This window comes from Durio zibethinus, chromosome 4 (assembly GCF_047325235.1).
Source record: "Durio zibethinus cultivar Kanyao isolate XHJ-2024 chromosome 4, ASM4732523v1, whole genome shotgun sequence".
Taxonomy (NCBI): domain Eukaryota; kingdom Viridiplantae; phylum Streptophyta; class Magnoliopsida; order Malvales; family Malvaceae; genus Durio; species Durio zibethinus.
In genome coordinates this window covers 3768190-3784746 of record NC_143165.1, presented here as the reverse complement: position 1 = coordinate 3784746, position 16557 = coordinate 3768190, and the positions used below count along the sequence as shown (strand labels likewise).

At 25.2% G+C, this 16557-nt stretch overlaps 2 protein-coding genes across 3 annotated transcripts; both read right to left on the bottom strand.

Annotated features, from left to right (window-relative positions):
• Positions 1–1505: 1505 nt before the first annotated feature.
• On the bottom strand, positions 1506–5554 carry LOC149519043 (uncharacterized). Its single transcript, XM_089760302.1, has 3 exons — positions 5350–5554; positions 1849–2135; positions 1506–1764 (listed from the first exon to the last, which is right to left on the bottom strand). The coding sequence occupies exons 1-3, from the start codon at positions 5428–5430 to the stop codon at positions 1728–1730; spliced, it is 405 nt and encodes a 134-aa protein (XP_089616428.1). The 5' UTR covers positions 5431–5554; the 3' UTR covers positions 1506–1727.
• A 9128-nt stretch (positions 5555–14682) lies between these two features.
• Positions 14683–16341, bottom strand: LOC111288039 (uncharacterized). 2 transcript variants are annotated; one of them, XM_089760300.1, is made up of 3 exons: positions 16194–16341; positions 15034–15312; positions 14683–14935 (listed from the first exon to the last, which is right to left on the bottom strand). In XM_089760300.1, exons 2-3 carry the CDS (start codon positions 15303–15305, stop codon positions 14887–14889), a joined length of 321 nt encoding a protein of 106 aa, XP_089616426.1. In that variant the 5' UTR covers positions 15306–15312; positions 16194–16341; the 3' UTR covers positions 14683–14886. The 2 variants fall into 2 exon arrangements, with proteins under 2 accessions (XP_089616426.1, XP_089616427.1); XM_089760301.1 differs by having other exon boundaries at positions 15034–15308; positions 16194–16240.
• Positions 16342–16557: the final 216 nt, after the last annotated feature.

Here is a 16557-nt window from a genome sequence, read left to right as displayed (position 1 = left end):
ATTTTTAAGAAAATTAAACACTCAGTAAATTTTTTAAATTTTCATAATTAGTAGATCTCCACTTATATCAAAAATTACATAATTATATATTATTTTAATTTCAATTTCTATTTCTATTTACTTTTATTGTTAGTTTTAGAAATAAATCAAGATCATATCATTCTCTGAAATTTGAAAAAGTTCCCTCATCTAAAATTTTCTAAGAAAATTGTACAAAGGTAAATGTCTTTCTTTTTGTAAAATGATGGGAGGTTGCTCGAGTGATGAAATTAAGAGTGCATAACCTTGATTGAACTAGTAAAGTGTTTGAGGACGAAATCATGCATTATCACTGCCATGAATTAAGTTTGGCACACAAAATCAAATACAAATAGTTTAACAAATTGAAGGCTAAAAGACAGTGATGGATTCATAATTTTTTGGGGGATATTCACTTATAATATATATATATATATATATAAGAAAAAATTTGACAGATTTATTAATTTTATTCATGGAAAGAATGTCCACGAGAAAATTTTGGGGTGTTTAGATAAAATTTTCCTTCAAGTTTTCTTATTTTCGCTCTTTTGGTGTCCAGGAAAATTTTTTAAGGTGTTCAAGAAAAAATTTTCTTTCAAATTTTATTCTTTTTCACTTTTTCTAGCTAAACAGTGATGGATTTTGACATTTGAATTTTGAGGGACCAATTAATATTATATTTTTTTTTATAAAACTTATTCTATGAATTCTATCACATATATAAAAATCAAAATTATATATATCATATTGGCTGAAATCCTACATGAAGTTATAAAGAGAGTGTAAAATACTTTATTTTACACCAATATAACTTGATCTCTCCTAATATATATATATATATATATATATATATATATACACATAAACAATATACTAATAGAAATAATATGCTCATAAAATTATAAAACAAAAATATTATTATGACAATATTAAACTTTTAAAAACAACAAGACTTTCAATAACACAAACTTTTTTATTCTTTTTTTATTCTTTTGGTAATTTAAAACTAAAATAAAAAAAAGTTTAAACAAATGAATCATCAAGTAACTTTTTTTTTATCGAAGTAAGAAAATAAATATACTTTTAAAATAATAAAATTGAAACTTTAAGATTAGAAGTTATGGTTTTCTTAAACATTTTATAAAGTTGTTCATTTTTTTTTTTTAATTTTAACATTATAAGATGAGACAAATCTAGAGTAAAATTAAAAGTGAAAATATTATACGAAAAGAAAAAATTATAATACTCTAAAAAAAAAAGGAAAGACACATATTTTTCATATTTGGTTAGAAATTTAGAGTCTTTTTAAAAAAACTAAAAAGTGAATTTAATTTTATTAATTTCACATGATTATAATTTAAAACGTACAATAAACCTCTTTATTTTAAAAGTTTATAAGCAATTATTGGTAGGTACAATATATAGACAAATAGCAATGTGAGTTTAAACCCTCCAAAATTAATTCATGTAATTAAATATAAAATCACAAAAATTAATCATTTTAATTTTGAAGGATCATTTTAAATTTATTCAAATTTATGTATACATACTTAAGGGTTTTTAAAAGTTTTGGGAGGGCTAAGGCCCTCTCTGGCTCTAGTGACCATCCACCCATGTAGCTAAGTCAAGCTTTGCATCACCAATGATAAAAGAGAAAAGAGAAAGATTTTAATTAACAGACAATCCTTTCATTTCCCATCCTTTGATCACTCAATGCCTGATGTTGTCCTTGCTATTAACTCTCTGTACAAAAGGAAAAGAACAAATTTTTGTTAATCTTCATTTCATAGATTTTGTTTTCGAAAGGAAATAGTAAATTGAACTGACCGAAGCAATTGAGTGAGCTGAGCAGCCTTAAAAAAATCGCTTTCTTCTCTTGCCTTAAGAATTTCAAACATGAGAATAAGACGAAGTTGAGTGTGCGTGCTTTGCTGAATTATGAGATCTGTTTCCTTCCTGAGTTGTTCGCATTCTTCTTCAATGGCTTCCAATTTTTCTCGAACTTGTTTTTGTCCTTGCTTTATGTTTTTTTGCTCTTCACTTATCTCTTCCATCTCCACTTTCAACTCCATAAGTCTTGAGGTCATCTCTTTTCTTTCAATCTTTTTCTGAAACTGTAATTTAAGTCTTTGTCGATGAGAAAATAATAGTTGAAAGTGTGACTATCAAAGAGAGATAAAAAAATGAAATTAAAAGAAAACTCATAAATCACTAAAGATGTTAATTCGATCAGTTCGATTAATTTTAAATTAAATTATTTAAAATCAGTTTAATTCATTTTATTTTTATTAACCAAACTAAAATTATTAATTTCAAAAATTAATCGATCAAATTTATTTAAAAAATGTCTCTTGTAGATAGTGAATGTTGCCTATACTCTTCAATTGTGAGAGTAAAAACAGAATATACAACTCACTATCTTAATTTTATTATTCCTTAATTCTACACAATTTCATTCATTTCTACCTAATTTTTTATTCCTTAATCCGGTTAAAAGCAAATGCAAAAATTTCATGGAAAACTAATAATAAATCATTTTCTATATACAAAATAGAATCAACAAATTCTAAGTCAAAAAAATTGAGAAGAAATATTCTTTTAAACAAAAGCAAAACTTTATTCACGTGCAGACAGAATCAACAAAAGTGCTGTAAGGAGAAGAGTAGAAGATTAGACAGAGAGAAGAGCAGAAATTCGAGAACGCCCCGACTGTAAATGGAACTAAGCAAAAGATCGCCAACTATCCGATTGCATCGTCTTTCCCTCTCCCAAGCGGCCAAGCCATGTAAAACAAAGAAAAAAACTAAAAGTTGAATGAATAAATTGAATAATAAAGAACCTAGGGCTGACTGTTGCGGCAGAAATTAGGTAATGACTGTAAAATTTATAGTAATTTACAAGTCAATTTTAGTTCAAAATTTTAAAATTTTGGTTGAATTTAGTATTTTTAATGTGTTAATTTTTTATTTTAGGTTTTGGTACATTAAAGCATGAAATCCTTGCAAGCCATGCAAATTCCATACAAGATTCGGCCATCCACTAATCCAATTAATATTTGGCCATGAAAGAGTTTAGCCGAATCCAAGTTGAACAAGGATTCCTATAAACATTTGGCTAATGAAGAATTATAAGTGAACAAGCATTCTTTGATAAGTTTAAAAGAGTTCTATTAAAAGATGAATACAAATGAAGGAGAAAGTTTTTACTCAAAAAGGACTTTTTGAAGATTTTATCTCAAGAGTTTGAACTTAACCCAAACATCAAGAAGACAGTCTTGGATATTGAACCTTAGTCGAAACTCTATTCAAGATTCAAGATAAACATGGCAAAGCAAGATAAATGAGCAATGAAGACCAATCAAAAAGTTCCATTAGCCCAACACACTCATATTTGAAGATTCCATGTTAGGCGAAACCTCTCCCAAGATCAAGATAACATTTAATCTTTTAAGAGTTAAAATTAAAGTAGGACTTTGTAATCTTATCCCCACTTGGCTGAACCTATGCCTAACAAATCCCATCTCATATCTCACATCTCTTCTGTCATCTCTTGTAGTTTCAGTTTTCTTTTAAAGTTCTTTATAGTTTTTTTTTTAGTTTGACTAGGGTGATAGACTAATCACAATTCAATACAGTCTTATTTTCTAAAGTTTTCTTTCAATATAAAATTCTGTTTGCATTCTTTTATTACAAGCTTTCTTTCTTTACTATTGTACACACTCTTTTCTTTTACAAGCTTTCAAGATTCTGTTTTTATGCTCTCTTTTATTTTCAACATATATTCAAATCTTTACTAGTTTATTGTCTTCTTTACATTTTTCTTATATTTAGCCATTCCTTGAAACTACCAAGTGACTGTTGGTTAGTTGATTCTTAGCCTACACAATTTCCATCTACAATTTCAATGGCTTTATTTTGCTCTCAATCATTCTTTCCATTCCTTTAAATATAAGGATAGTAAAACATCATCTTTGGTACTTGATTTTGCAATTTAACAATTCAAAATTATAATTTTCATGAAAACGATACTCTATTTATTCCCTTTATTACTTAAAATGATTTGTGCCTTTGTAGGATAAGTAAAAAGCAACAATCATTAGACAAAAATGAAATAGGGTAAGATTTAGTCATTTGTGAATAGAAATGAAAGAAAGTCTATTATAAGGTGTGTTTCATTATTCCTTAATTCGGTTAAATATTTTATTATTTTCAGTTATTTTGGTTTTTGAATCTATTTAATTAAAATTTAAAATTCATCCAAAATCATTTTTAAAAATTAACCAAAATTAATTTGATGATCGATCAATTAATTAAATTAATTCAATTCGATTAATTTATTCATTTTTAATCGAATTTTGAAGACCTCGATCAATCACCACAAAATTATTAATGGTAAAGGTTTAAAAAATTGAAATGAAAAGTTAGTGAGACTTGAGCTATTTAAAAGAATGATACCAAGGAACCAAAATTCTTTATACATACAAGTAAAACTATCAAGGTTAATCCAAACTCAAAAATTTTGTATGACCCACTTAACAATTAAATTTGATTAGGAAAAGTCAACAATATAAACCTGTAGAATCCAAATCCAAAATTTAAAATTTACTTGACTTTAAAATTTAATAATTTGAATATAAGATAACATGAATTCAATTAATTTTTTCTTGGGTGGAGCATCAAGTACATATATTTTTACCGATTAACTAATTTCTAAATGCTGGAGTAGACCCTAAAAAGATCCCACTTCCCCATGAATCGTGATTTTTGGCTCAACTTTATCCCAGTTTTGCCTAGAGAGCAATCCCATTTTTTACCTTGAATTGGTCTATGTGGAATTTCTTACTTTTCGTGGGGATTAGATCCGGGGGTTTATGATTAATTGATATTGCACGAGTGTCAAACCCAAATAATTTAAATCTAAAATTATGCAAACTCGATCTAACACAACCAACCTAAATGCCACCTCGATATATAAGTTAGATTTGAAAAGAAAAAAAGTATTTGCCTCTAATTTTGGCTGAAGTCCTTTACTTGTTAACGTCTTTTACATAAGGTAGATTGTCGGTGACTTTGTGCATTAAATATATATATATAGAGAGAGAGAGAAAGAGAAAGAAAAAAATAAAAAAATCCGCTTACATCGGTGTAAGTATTATGTTATTTTTTAACCTTTTGATCAAAACTAAATGCATAATTCCTATATTTACCTATTTGAATCCTTAGGGATGGAAAAAAAAGTTAAATGGTAGAACATTATATCCATCAACACAAAAAAAAAGAGAGAGAAAACAAATTATTTATCTATCTAAACTATAAATCTGTGACTAACCTTGAGCTTTTGTCGCGATTTGAAGCATCTCTTGCTGCTTGTTGCCGCCTTATGCAAATGAGAGCGGGAAAACAAAGTCATTCTGTATATTTTCTATCCTTGCGAAGTCTTGGCCTCTTAAATCTTAATAGTATTACCAAATGCATGGAGTAGCTATATATAGAAAAGTCTACCTCCTTTATAGGAAAATTATCACATGCATGATGGTGGAAGCCTTGAATTCTTAATTAAATTTCACAACTTCAATGATCGTCACCGCAATGCAGAAAAATGACATATAACAATATTTTAACTTTCTCTTAAAAGGTTTACAAGCTCTTCAATCTATATGAAATAATAATTTCTTAAAAGTCCTTGCCGATTATAAACTATTTATTAATTTTTGTTATATAAATAATATTATTTTTTAATTAATCTTTTGCATATTAATCTATTAATTGAATGTTAATTGATCAACTTCTATCATTTTTGTTATTATTTTCGGTTTTCTTTAACTATTATAATTGAAAACATTGGGAGCTTCATCTAAATTAAATGTGTAGTAAATTATTTTAATTAAAATGAATTGAAAGAATAGACATATTTATGTTGATATAAATATTTTTTTTTACCTATCAGTACGTGCGTTGTTAGACTGACAAACATATACAGCAAGAAGTAATGATTCATGCATTTAACAAGTCAAATAATTTGTAGCCAACCGCTTCTGACGAAGTCGCGCGATAGGTAGGACGTTTGCAACAATCAAGCGGCCGCGATCGCACGTTATCGTCCTAGGTCGGTTGTTAGGTCTGGTAGGAGTAGGACAGCTACTTTTACATATTTTATTTATTTATTTATTTATATATATATATATGATAAATATATAAGAGTTAAAGTTTTCGGTAAAAATAAAAAATATTACATGTGAACAGTTTAAAATATTGACATACACAGTTTTAAAAATCATCACGTGACTTTTAATAAATATATTTTATTTTATTTAATATATTTTTAATTTTAAAATAATTTAAAAATTAAATTATTTATATTTATATTTTTACTATTAATCTTAAATCATTTTCAATTTAATTCATCTTAAAAGTATTAAAATTTTAAAAAATTTTAATTTAAAAATTAAATCAATTAATATATAATTAATAAATTAATAAATACTATAATTACAATTATAAAATAATTTATTCTCTAATTAATTATTTGATACATTTATATTTGATTAAATACATAATCCAATAATTAATGTATTTCATATGTAAATATATAAAGTAAATATAATTTAAAAATTAAATTGATTATATTTATGTTTTTATTATTGATTTTAAATTACTCTCAATTTAATTCATATTAAAAGTATTAAAATTTAAAAAAAAATTTAATTTGACAAATTAAATCAATTAATATATAATTGATAAATTAATAAATGGTACAATTATAATTATAAAATAGTTGATTCTCTAATTAATTATTTGATACATTTATATTGGATTAAATATAGTATTTCATTTGAGTAATTGATGCATTTTATGTGTAAATATATAAAGTAAATATATCAAATTAATTCTCTATAATTAAATTAATGAAATAAAATATTTTATTAATTTATATTTTATTGATAGATTTATATTTCATTAAATATGATTTTATTTGATTTCATTTATTTTCATTTATAACATTTTATAATTTTATTATTTAATATTAATGCATGTTAATTTAATTAATTTTTTTTATTTTATTACCATTATTAAATACAATAAATTTATTTTATTTTATTTTTCTAAATTAAGAAATCTCTAAATATTAATGGTAGAATAAAATATTTCAATATCAATCAACTTGCCATTATTAGACTATTATTTACTCACAAATTTTATTATTTCAATATTATCTTTTATAATTAAAATTATCTTATTAATTAACCTACAATACACCTTTTTATATAAGTAGCTCTAGATCTTATTAATTAACCTACAACACAACTTTTTATATAAGTAGCTATAGATTAAGCATAATGCATCTTTAACCACTTTTTATTAATTTTATATCTTCTAATCATTACTCAACTTTTTTCTAATTTTCTCTCTAATTTTTACTTTGCAATATTTCGTGGTCAGTGCTACTTAAAGATTATTATCTTTTTATACTTATATTTTATATTTCTTTAACTATGAATTAGCTTTCTATTTTTAATTTTTTTTGTTGATGATTGATTTAAAGATAATTTGATACATACAATGAAAGTTTTTCATCAGTAGAATCACTACCATGAAAGTTAATACCACTTTTAGTTGGTACTATTTGTTATGTAGGTGTAACAAGAAATTATTTGAAATTGATGAAAAATTTCAATGTTATTCATGTAATGTTTATGTACCTTATCCAACTCCAAGGTAATTAGTATTTATATTTTTTATATTTGATACATAAAAAAATTATTATTCCATGATGATAATAAAAGTATTTTAAATTATTATATTATATTTATAATTGTAGAATTTTGCATTTTTATAGGAACAAGTTGAATATTAAGGTATATGATAATTCTGGAAGGACAATGTTTGTATTGTTCAATACAAAAACGAAGGATTTAATTAATAGAGATATTGACGATCTTTATGAAATATCTATTAAGGTATTGAATTAAAAATTATTTTAATATTATTTAATATTCAAATTAATTGAATAATATATTTATACTTATAATTTAAGAAAATGAAAATTATATAATCCAAGAGATATTTAAAGATTTCAGAGGTAAAATTTGTATGTTTGAGACGAGGCAATTAAGTATAATCTTGAAACAAATAATATCAAACTTACAGTGAATAAAGTGTATGATTTTGATCATAAACTTGAATGTCAAAAATTATTGAAAGAGGTATGTATAAGCTTATTATAATGATTATGCTTGCTATAAAGTTATATAATTTAGATTATAACTCGACTGTTGTCAAATTATATTGTCATTTTATCTATCTTTTCACATTCATCTGTGAAATTTATTGGCTCATTAAGTAAAATGAGACCTTCTTGAAAGATAGTAAAAAATATTAGAGAATCAATTGCTACATCTTCGCTTCAACAACTTATAAAAAAATCTCCCATGAAAAAAGTTTGTATGCAATATTAATTTTAAGGAAGAAATTTTTAATTTCTTGAAATAAAAAATATTATTGTTTTTTTGTTCATAGATTATTTAGATTCAATAAATTATAATTTGAGTTTTCTTTAGAACTTATGATAATTGCATAAGCATATTCAATATGTAATTAATTTATTTTATTATATTAAAATATATAAATTTTTTAAAAAATGATTATATAAGTTATGAGTTATTCATAAACTTCATAGCTTATATTATCATTTAAAAAATTTTATATTTATATAAGATTTATTAATATATGAATATATTTTCTTGTATCGTACGAATTTAAAACTAGTGTAATTTAATAAGTAAATTTAATAATTTAAAATATTACATAATAATATAATATAAAAATATATAAAAAAGATCTAATTTAAAATTAACAAAAATTATATAAAAATATATTTTATGTTTACATGTCAACATAAATTATAATATGATAATATTTATATTTATACGTGTTTAATATTAAACAAACATGAAATATATATATATATATGAATAGTCAAATTTTATAAGTTTTATTGGTACTTAAAAAGGCAAAAATTGTTTGAATGAAGGATTACTTGGAAATGATATGAAGATGTGTAAACATTTATTTTTATAAATAATTGGAAAATTTTACTAAGAAACTTATGTTTCTGTAACTTACAATATTAGAATTTTATCAAGTAAATCTTAGCAAAGAAACAAAAAAGAGTCTGCATGTGGACAGGATTTGTTCACGGGCAACAGGCTTGCTGAACTCACGGGCCTGGTTTAGTGTGGGCTGTGCTCGACTGGACTCATAACAACATTTTAATATTAGATAATTATTTATTTAGTTTTAAAACATTAAATATAATTATAAGATTATTTTTTAATATTTCAATATCAAATTTAAATTAAACTTAAGTCGAATTTCTTTTTTAGCAAGAGAATCAAATATCTCGCAAAGTTTTAAGGATGTCACCCAGATTTAACCTGATCAAATTCACTTCATTAACACATATAACGTGAATTTACCAAAAATTAAAAAAGTTGGCATGTGAAACTTATAAAGTTTTTCTCTTTGACAAAAGACCAGCTTGTGAATCTGATCCAAGAAAAAAAAAGTTTTCATGTGAAACTAATAAAGCAATTCATAATTCAACGTATCATTAATAGGTCAAAAACAAGCAAATGCAAAAAATTCCTGAATTTGAAAAAAAAAATTTGAAAAGGGAAAAATAAATTCACAATAATGAAACCAATCAACAAAAAAATATAAAATGCAATTTAGTTCAAGCAAAATTCACCTTACTCTATACGTCAAGAAACTGCAAGAAAATAAAATGAGAATAATCTCATTTTGTGGAACATAGATGTCTTACGAATTATTTATAAATTCGAATCTATCTTCGTAGCTTCAAAATCATGAATATAAATTTGAAGGAAAATGTGGGTGGGGTTTGATCCAAATTAGGTTCAAGAAAAATGACATTATTCAATATTCAAAATTTTCTCAAAGAAAAGTTAATGAGCACTAAGGGGATAAATTTCTCAAACAAAAATATATTATTCAAGATTTTTTTTCTAAGCCAAAATTTATTGAAGCAGCCATAAAGTTACAAAACTAGTTAAGACTAACAATTACAAAATCCTAAGTACCAATACAAATTTGAGTATCAAAGATCACCTAAATATAAATTAAAGAAGAGCACCCTACCAGCTCTCAAAGATAGGCAAAAGCAATCAAGATACATAAACAAAAATCCAAAATATGACCTTCTATGAGAAGCTCACTGCACTTGAGTTTTAGAGTAGAATATGAGAAACTAAATATGGAAAGCAAGAAAAAATATACTTAAGGATTCATAGGTAAATAGCAAGTAATGACCAACTAATGATAGAATCAGCCACACTATCATAAAACACCATTCATAGGAATTCAAGGTTTGGATTCTGTCAAGATTCTTATTCAATTGATAGGATAATTATTTGGTAATTAAATGCTTTTAAGGGTTAAATATATTTATTAGGTAAGAGTTTTAGTGACAAGAACTCTTAGAAATCAAATAATGAAACTCTATAAATATAGAGATCTTAATCTTTAGAATTATAAGAAAAATGTAATATCTATGTAATCTCAAATGGATTTATAGCAATGTAAGAAAGAGTTAGAAAAAATGCAGGATTACATGGAGTAAATGGTATTCCATGTGTTTATTCTTGATATTGTTCAATGTCTTAAATTGATTCCTTTTATTATGACAAAAGAGAGGAGATATATTTTATAGACACAAACTTGGTTTGATTCAAGTGCTTAAATGAATATATATTGTGTTATTTTGAATATTTGTGCATAAATTATATATCTTGTAAATGGATTGTGTTGGAATATTTAGTTGAAGAATATACTATGAAAATTGTGGACATCATGCCAAATGTTGTTAAACTAGTTTTATTTAAGGGAGAAAATTTAAAATTTTTGACTCACTTCTTGAACAAATATTTAAGGGGGAGGTCTTATAAAAAGCAAACTGTTTCTTAAAGTTTTGTTATATAAAATATATATTTTTTATCATTTTTATTTCTTCAAATTTTTTTTTTTAAAGTACTTATTTGAACTTAAATGCAGTTCATTTGTTGCTTAAAAAAATTATTTTGGAGGCAATGTAGTTTTGAAACTATTAGTTTTGAGAAATAAATTTTTTTTATGTCCTCCCTTTCATTTTTCCAGCAACTGCCACCGATTTGTGACTCCGAACTTCCTTTTTTCTCTTCTTCCTTTTCCTTTCTTATCTCCTTTTATTAAACAGACGCACCTTTTCCTCCTTTCTCTAGTCATTGGCCATCAAATCCCGCTGGCTCCTCTCCAGTCACCGGTCGACAGTCACCCTCTGTTATCTCCTCATTTCTTATTTCTTTTCTTCCCTTCCTTTCTCCTTCTTTCTTTTTCCTTCTTCTCTTTTCAAGAACCGAAACTGCAACCTTCTCTCAGTTGCCAATTGCCGAGCGCCACTTCCTCCTACCATCACCAATCGTCAGCTTCTTCGATCTTTTTTTTTTTCTTTTTTTTCTTATAAATGCTACAATCTCCCTTAAAAACAGTTCTAAACCCAAAAATCCCCTGTACCTAAAACTCATATTTATTTTGATTTTTTTTTTAATTTTCTGCATTGGTAATGTTTATTGTGATGGTGATGTTGTTGTGAAGTTGTGAATTGGGTTTGTGTTGTGATTAGGCCAATGTCTAGGTTTTTATTTTGTTGATTTTTGTTGTTATGTATGGTTGTTGATGATGGCAATTGGCAAGGCATGGTTGTGGATGATGTTAGGAAGTTAGAGACAGTGTGTTCATGGGACAGTTTTGGTGGAGGCTGATTGTAAATCAATGGTGATTTTGGGCTAAGTTGTTGGTGAGTGGCGGAAGTGACAATGGTGAGTAAATTTTTTGCTAGGCAGTAGTGGTTTGAATAATAGTTTTAGAGAGTTTTCTGATAGAGTTTCGTCTCCCTTCGTCTTGGTGGGATTTACTCTTACCTTTAGTGGTCAATTGGTTCGTAAAATCTTAGTTTTCGAAAAAAAGTGTGACACTCGAAAAAGTACAGTATTCATAATCTTTTTTTATTTTTAATGTGTTCAGATTACTCGTTTGATTAAAAAAAATTCATGTATATTAATTTTTGTATAATTATCATAATCTCTTTTATATATATAATAGTGACTTTTTATTTTATTTTATTAATAATAAATACTCTAACGACAAATGATGTTTTTAGCAGCAAAAGATAATAAATATTTTATTTAATTTTTTTATTTATAAATTATTATTAATTGAGGCATTTGGTACTTTTTTGAGTAATAGAAACTGCTAGGAAAAATTGTTAGAAAAAAAGTTCAATTAATGTGTTTGTCACTTTTTTTATATCATGAAAAAATTTTAAAATATTCTTTTAATTTATTTATAAAAGGATCATTTAAGGCATTTTCTATACAAAAAAACCTTAAATGATCCTTTTATGTGTATATAAAATGATTATTTAAGACTTTTTTTTGTATAAAAACGCTTTAAATAATTTTTTTTTACATTATGGACCATTTAATAATTATAATTTAAAATATAATATGATTATTTAAGGTGTTTCTGTATAGAATATGCCTTAAATAATCATTTTATAAAAATATTAATCTTAAACCCTAAACCCTAAAATATAAAAAGATTATTTAAGACATTTTTGTACAAAAATACTTTAAATAATTCATTTATAAAAACATAAAATGATTATTTAAGGCTTTTCTATACAGAATATGTCTTAAATAATCTTTTTATAAAAATATTAATTCTAAACCCTAGATTCTAAAATATAAAATAATTATTTAAGGTATTTTCTGTACAGAAACACCTTAAATAATTCATTTGTAAAAATATACTGTATAGAAACTACCTTAAATAATAGTTTTATAAAAATATAAAAGGATTATTTAAGGCATTTAAACCCTAAACCCTAAAATATAAAAAGAATATTTAAGGCGTTTTCTCTATAGAAACGCTTTAAATAATTTATTTATAAACATATAAAATGATTATTTATAAAAAAATTATTTAAAGCATTTTCTGTACAGAAACATCTTAGATAATCATCCATTTGTAAAAACAAAAAAGATTATTTAAAGTGTTTCTTCATGCTAAACACCTTAATTGCAATATAAAAAAATATTTTTTTAATACAAAAACTTACAACTACATTTCAGTCACTTCCAGATATGCTTTTTAAAACGATAATGGTTATTTCATAATATTTTATTTAGGTCAAATTTGAAAATAAGACAACTTTTTTTCTTGGAATCTTAGAATACTATAAAGAGAGGTGGGTTTTTTATTCTAAAACTTTTGATATTGTTGAAAATCTATCACTTTTCCCCTTAATCAAATTACTCTGAACCAAACGTAAAAATCAAATATCCACCATTAAGATTTTAAAAAAACATTTATAGATTCTCTCAAACTAAATACCACTTTGTAGAACAATTTGGGATCCTAAGATAATAAAACCAAGGGTAGCTATTGGGGATAAAAGGAGTTTAACAAATCATGGACACAAGGAAGGTAGGGTGGTTAGTAGGAGATGGATGATTGGTATGGTGGCCAGTAGGGGAATAGTAAGGTGGTTGGCAGATTGGTGCCATGCACAACACCAATATCACAGTTTTCAATTTTTTTTAATTTTATTGAATTTTTAATTTTACCCCTTTTTTATTTTAATTTTAATAATTTCCTTTAAATTTAAAAAAATAAAAATGGATTTTGAATTTGGGCCCTTAAAACCCAAACATAATAATCTTGGACTTTCAAACTGAACAAGTTAAACTCATTCGAATTAGACTCTAATTAAACTAGACAGGACCAAATAAAACTTGAACAAACAATATCAACTTAATCGAGACCTTCAAATGGATCCAAGGCATGTACAAAAAAAAAAAAAATCAAATCTCATCTAAATCATCATGAAACAGCTTTTATGTAATTCATATAAAATTAAGTGTTTATAATAGGATGATTCAATTCTTTATAAATGGAGCAGATTATTTTTAATTTATGAAATTGAACTTATATATTTTATTGTATTTTATTCATATTCTTAGGTACAAAAAATGCTATTATGTAATTAAATAACACAAAACTTAAATTTGTAATTTTTTTTATTCTTCTCTCTTTTTTAAAAACTTTGTAACCAATCTATCAATAAATTTCTGTTTCCCAATTTCACATTTAGCCTTCCACTAAATGACAAAAGGATTGAGACTATTTAGTTATAAATATTGGAGAAGACATGCAAATATGTATAAGTTATGTTTGGTATACAAGATTATGATATGATAAGATAAGATAATATTATAAATAGGATTAAATTAAATAATGTCATCTCATTTTGTGTTTGATGTATGCAAATATTAAGATAGGATAATTTTTTTTTATCAAAATTATCTTTTCTTAAAATTTATACAATTTAAATTATTAATATAATTTTTAAGGATATAATTGGATATATAAGTTTAATCCTACGGATTAAAAATAATTTTTTTCATTTGGAGAAGATTGAATAATCCTATGCCAAGAGGATATTAATCCTCCTTTCAATCCTTATCTCTCTTCCTAGATATAAATCAAACATAATATAAGATAATTATCATCATATCCTATCAATAATTCTATTTATCAAACATAATCATAGAAGACTATTTAGTTATAAATATTGGAGAAGACACTCAAGAATGTATACAAGATACTTGGAACAACCCTCCAAGTATAGGGAATTTTTTATTAAAAAAAATATTATTGAAGTTTGATCAAAATAACATTTGAAATATTGTTTAGCCTTGTAGATAGAATTATTTTTTTATGGAAATTTGATACCATCTTCATCTTTGAACTACTGCAGGGTTGCTTCATTTTTGCCACTATCTGTGGCCACTATTTCACTGCAAAAAAAAAATGACAATAATGTAAGGAAAATTGCATCAATTAGTTATGAATTGAAAAGAACAAAAAAAAAAAATGGAAACAAGTATCTCTTTACCGAAGCAGCCGAGTTAATTGAGCAGCTTTGGCAAAATCGCCTTGCTTTCTTGCCTTCAGGATATTGAACATCAGACAAAGACGGATTTGAGTGTTGGCATTTTGTCGGATAATCTGGTCGGTTTCCTTCCGGAGCTTCTCGCATTCTTCTTCCACTGCTTTGAATTTTGCTATAACTTGCTTTTGCGCTTCCTTAATGCCTTGCTGCTCTTTCCAGATCTTTTTCATCTCTACTTTCACCCTTTTAAATCTCGTTGCCATAGATTTTGCCATATTCTTTCTGTTCCAACATAATTAAACACAATAAGAAACAACGCTAGTAAAAATTTGCAACAGACTTTATTCCAAATTAATACTTATATATAATAATTATAACAATAACAGTCCTAATAATAAGTAGTTTACAAAATGTAGAGATAAAAGCAAGGATCAAGCTACTGCATGCCTAGGGACATATTAATAACTAAGTTTCAACTTAGAGCTTAATTAATTCAGTTGATTTATATATTTATCTTTAAAAAAGCAACATCTAATAAGTTTAAAATTTAAACATTCTCCTAGGTTATGAATTTTTTTGTACCATATCAAATATATTATATACCACTTTTTTTTTTTTAAAGGAAATTCTATATTTTCTAAAGATAATAGGAGGAAAATCTATTTTAGCGAAGAGGGTAAAATTTTGAAAATTTTTTATGTTTATTTTGTTTATGTAACATTAATTTGATTAATGTTTAAATTCATTCATTTTGTTGATTGTTATTGAAATATGAAGAAATTTACTATCTTACCATCATGTGAAAGTCTATATAGATGTTCACGTAAAAAAAAAAAAAAAAAAAAAGACAAGTCCGTTTCATTTTTCAATTTGGATTTATGAATGTTCACCCGACGCTTCAATCAAACATATCTTCATGTACATTATAAAGTTCAATCTTGCATAATATAAATAAAACAAAATATTACACAAAAATCATAAATAAAATACAATTTACTCAAGGTAAAACACCACAAAAATGTCATATTTTTCTTCTACGAATAAAATGTTGCATTTTGGTTACTAGGAAACCTTTGCATGCATATATAATATCAAACCAAAAAAGAAAAATGACATAGAAAAATTAAATATATGATTATTATGAAAGAATGGGTTAGTGTTACCGGCTTTTTTCTCCTGCAAGAATGACTTCACGTTGTTAATTGCAAAGGACGCCAAACATATAACGCAGAGGGCCTCGAATATTTATAGATGGTGGACCTTAAGTCTTAAGTAATATTTTAATCCGCTTTCGTAACCGCGTTGCAAACGGCGCCGCCCATACGCGTAGAAGCAATGCCTATCGCGCGTTTGCTCGATCATTCCAAAGCCAAGTCATTTTGAAAGCTCTGCTATTTCTTTATTCTTACTTTCTTTTTAAATGTTTTTTAATTCTTTTGTTCAAATACTATATTCAGTTATCAATGAAAGTCAAAAGTGAATAGAATTTTCTTTTAAACTAAAAAACGTTTCCTTATGTATATTTCT

What these genes read in the sequence shown, in the direction of transcription:
- LOC149519043 (XM_089760302.1), bottom strand. Translation starts at nt 5,430, where the DNA reads ATGACTTTGTTTTCCCGCTCTCATTTGCATAAGGCGGCAACAAGCAGC. An exon ending in AATCGCGACAAAAGCTCAAG is followed by an intron (nt 2,136 to 5,349) that starts GTTAGTCACAGA and finishes CTTAAATTACAG; the next exon opens with TTTCAGAAAAAGATTGAAAG. An exon ending in CAGCTCACTCAATTGCTTCG is followed by an intron (nt 1,765 to 1,848) that starts GTCAGTTCAATT and finishes CCTTTTGTACAG; the next exon opens with AGAGTTAATAGCAAGGACAA.
- LOC111288039 (XM_089760300.1), bottom strand. Translation starts at nt 15,305, where the DNA reads ATGGCAAAATCTATGGCAACGAGATTTAAAAGGGTGAAAGTAGAGATG. An exon ending in CAATTAACTCGGCTGCTTCG is followed by an intron (nt 14,936 to 15,033) that starts GTAAAGAGATAC and finishes TTTTTTTTGCAG; the next exon opens with TGAAATAGTGGCCACAGATA.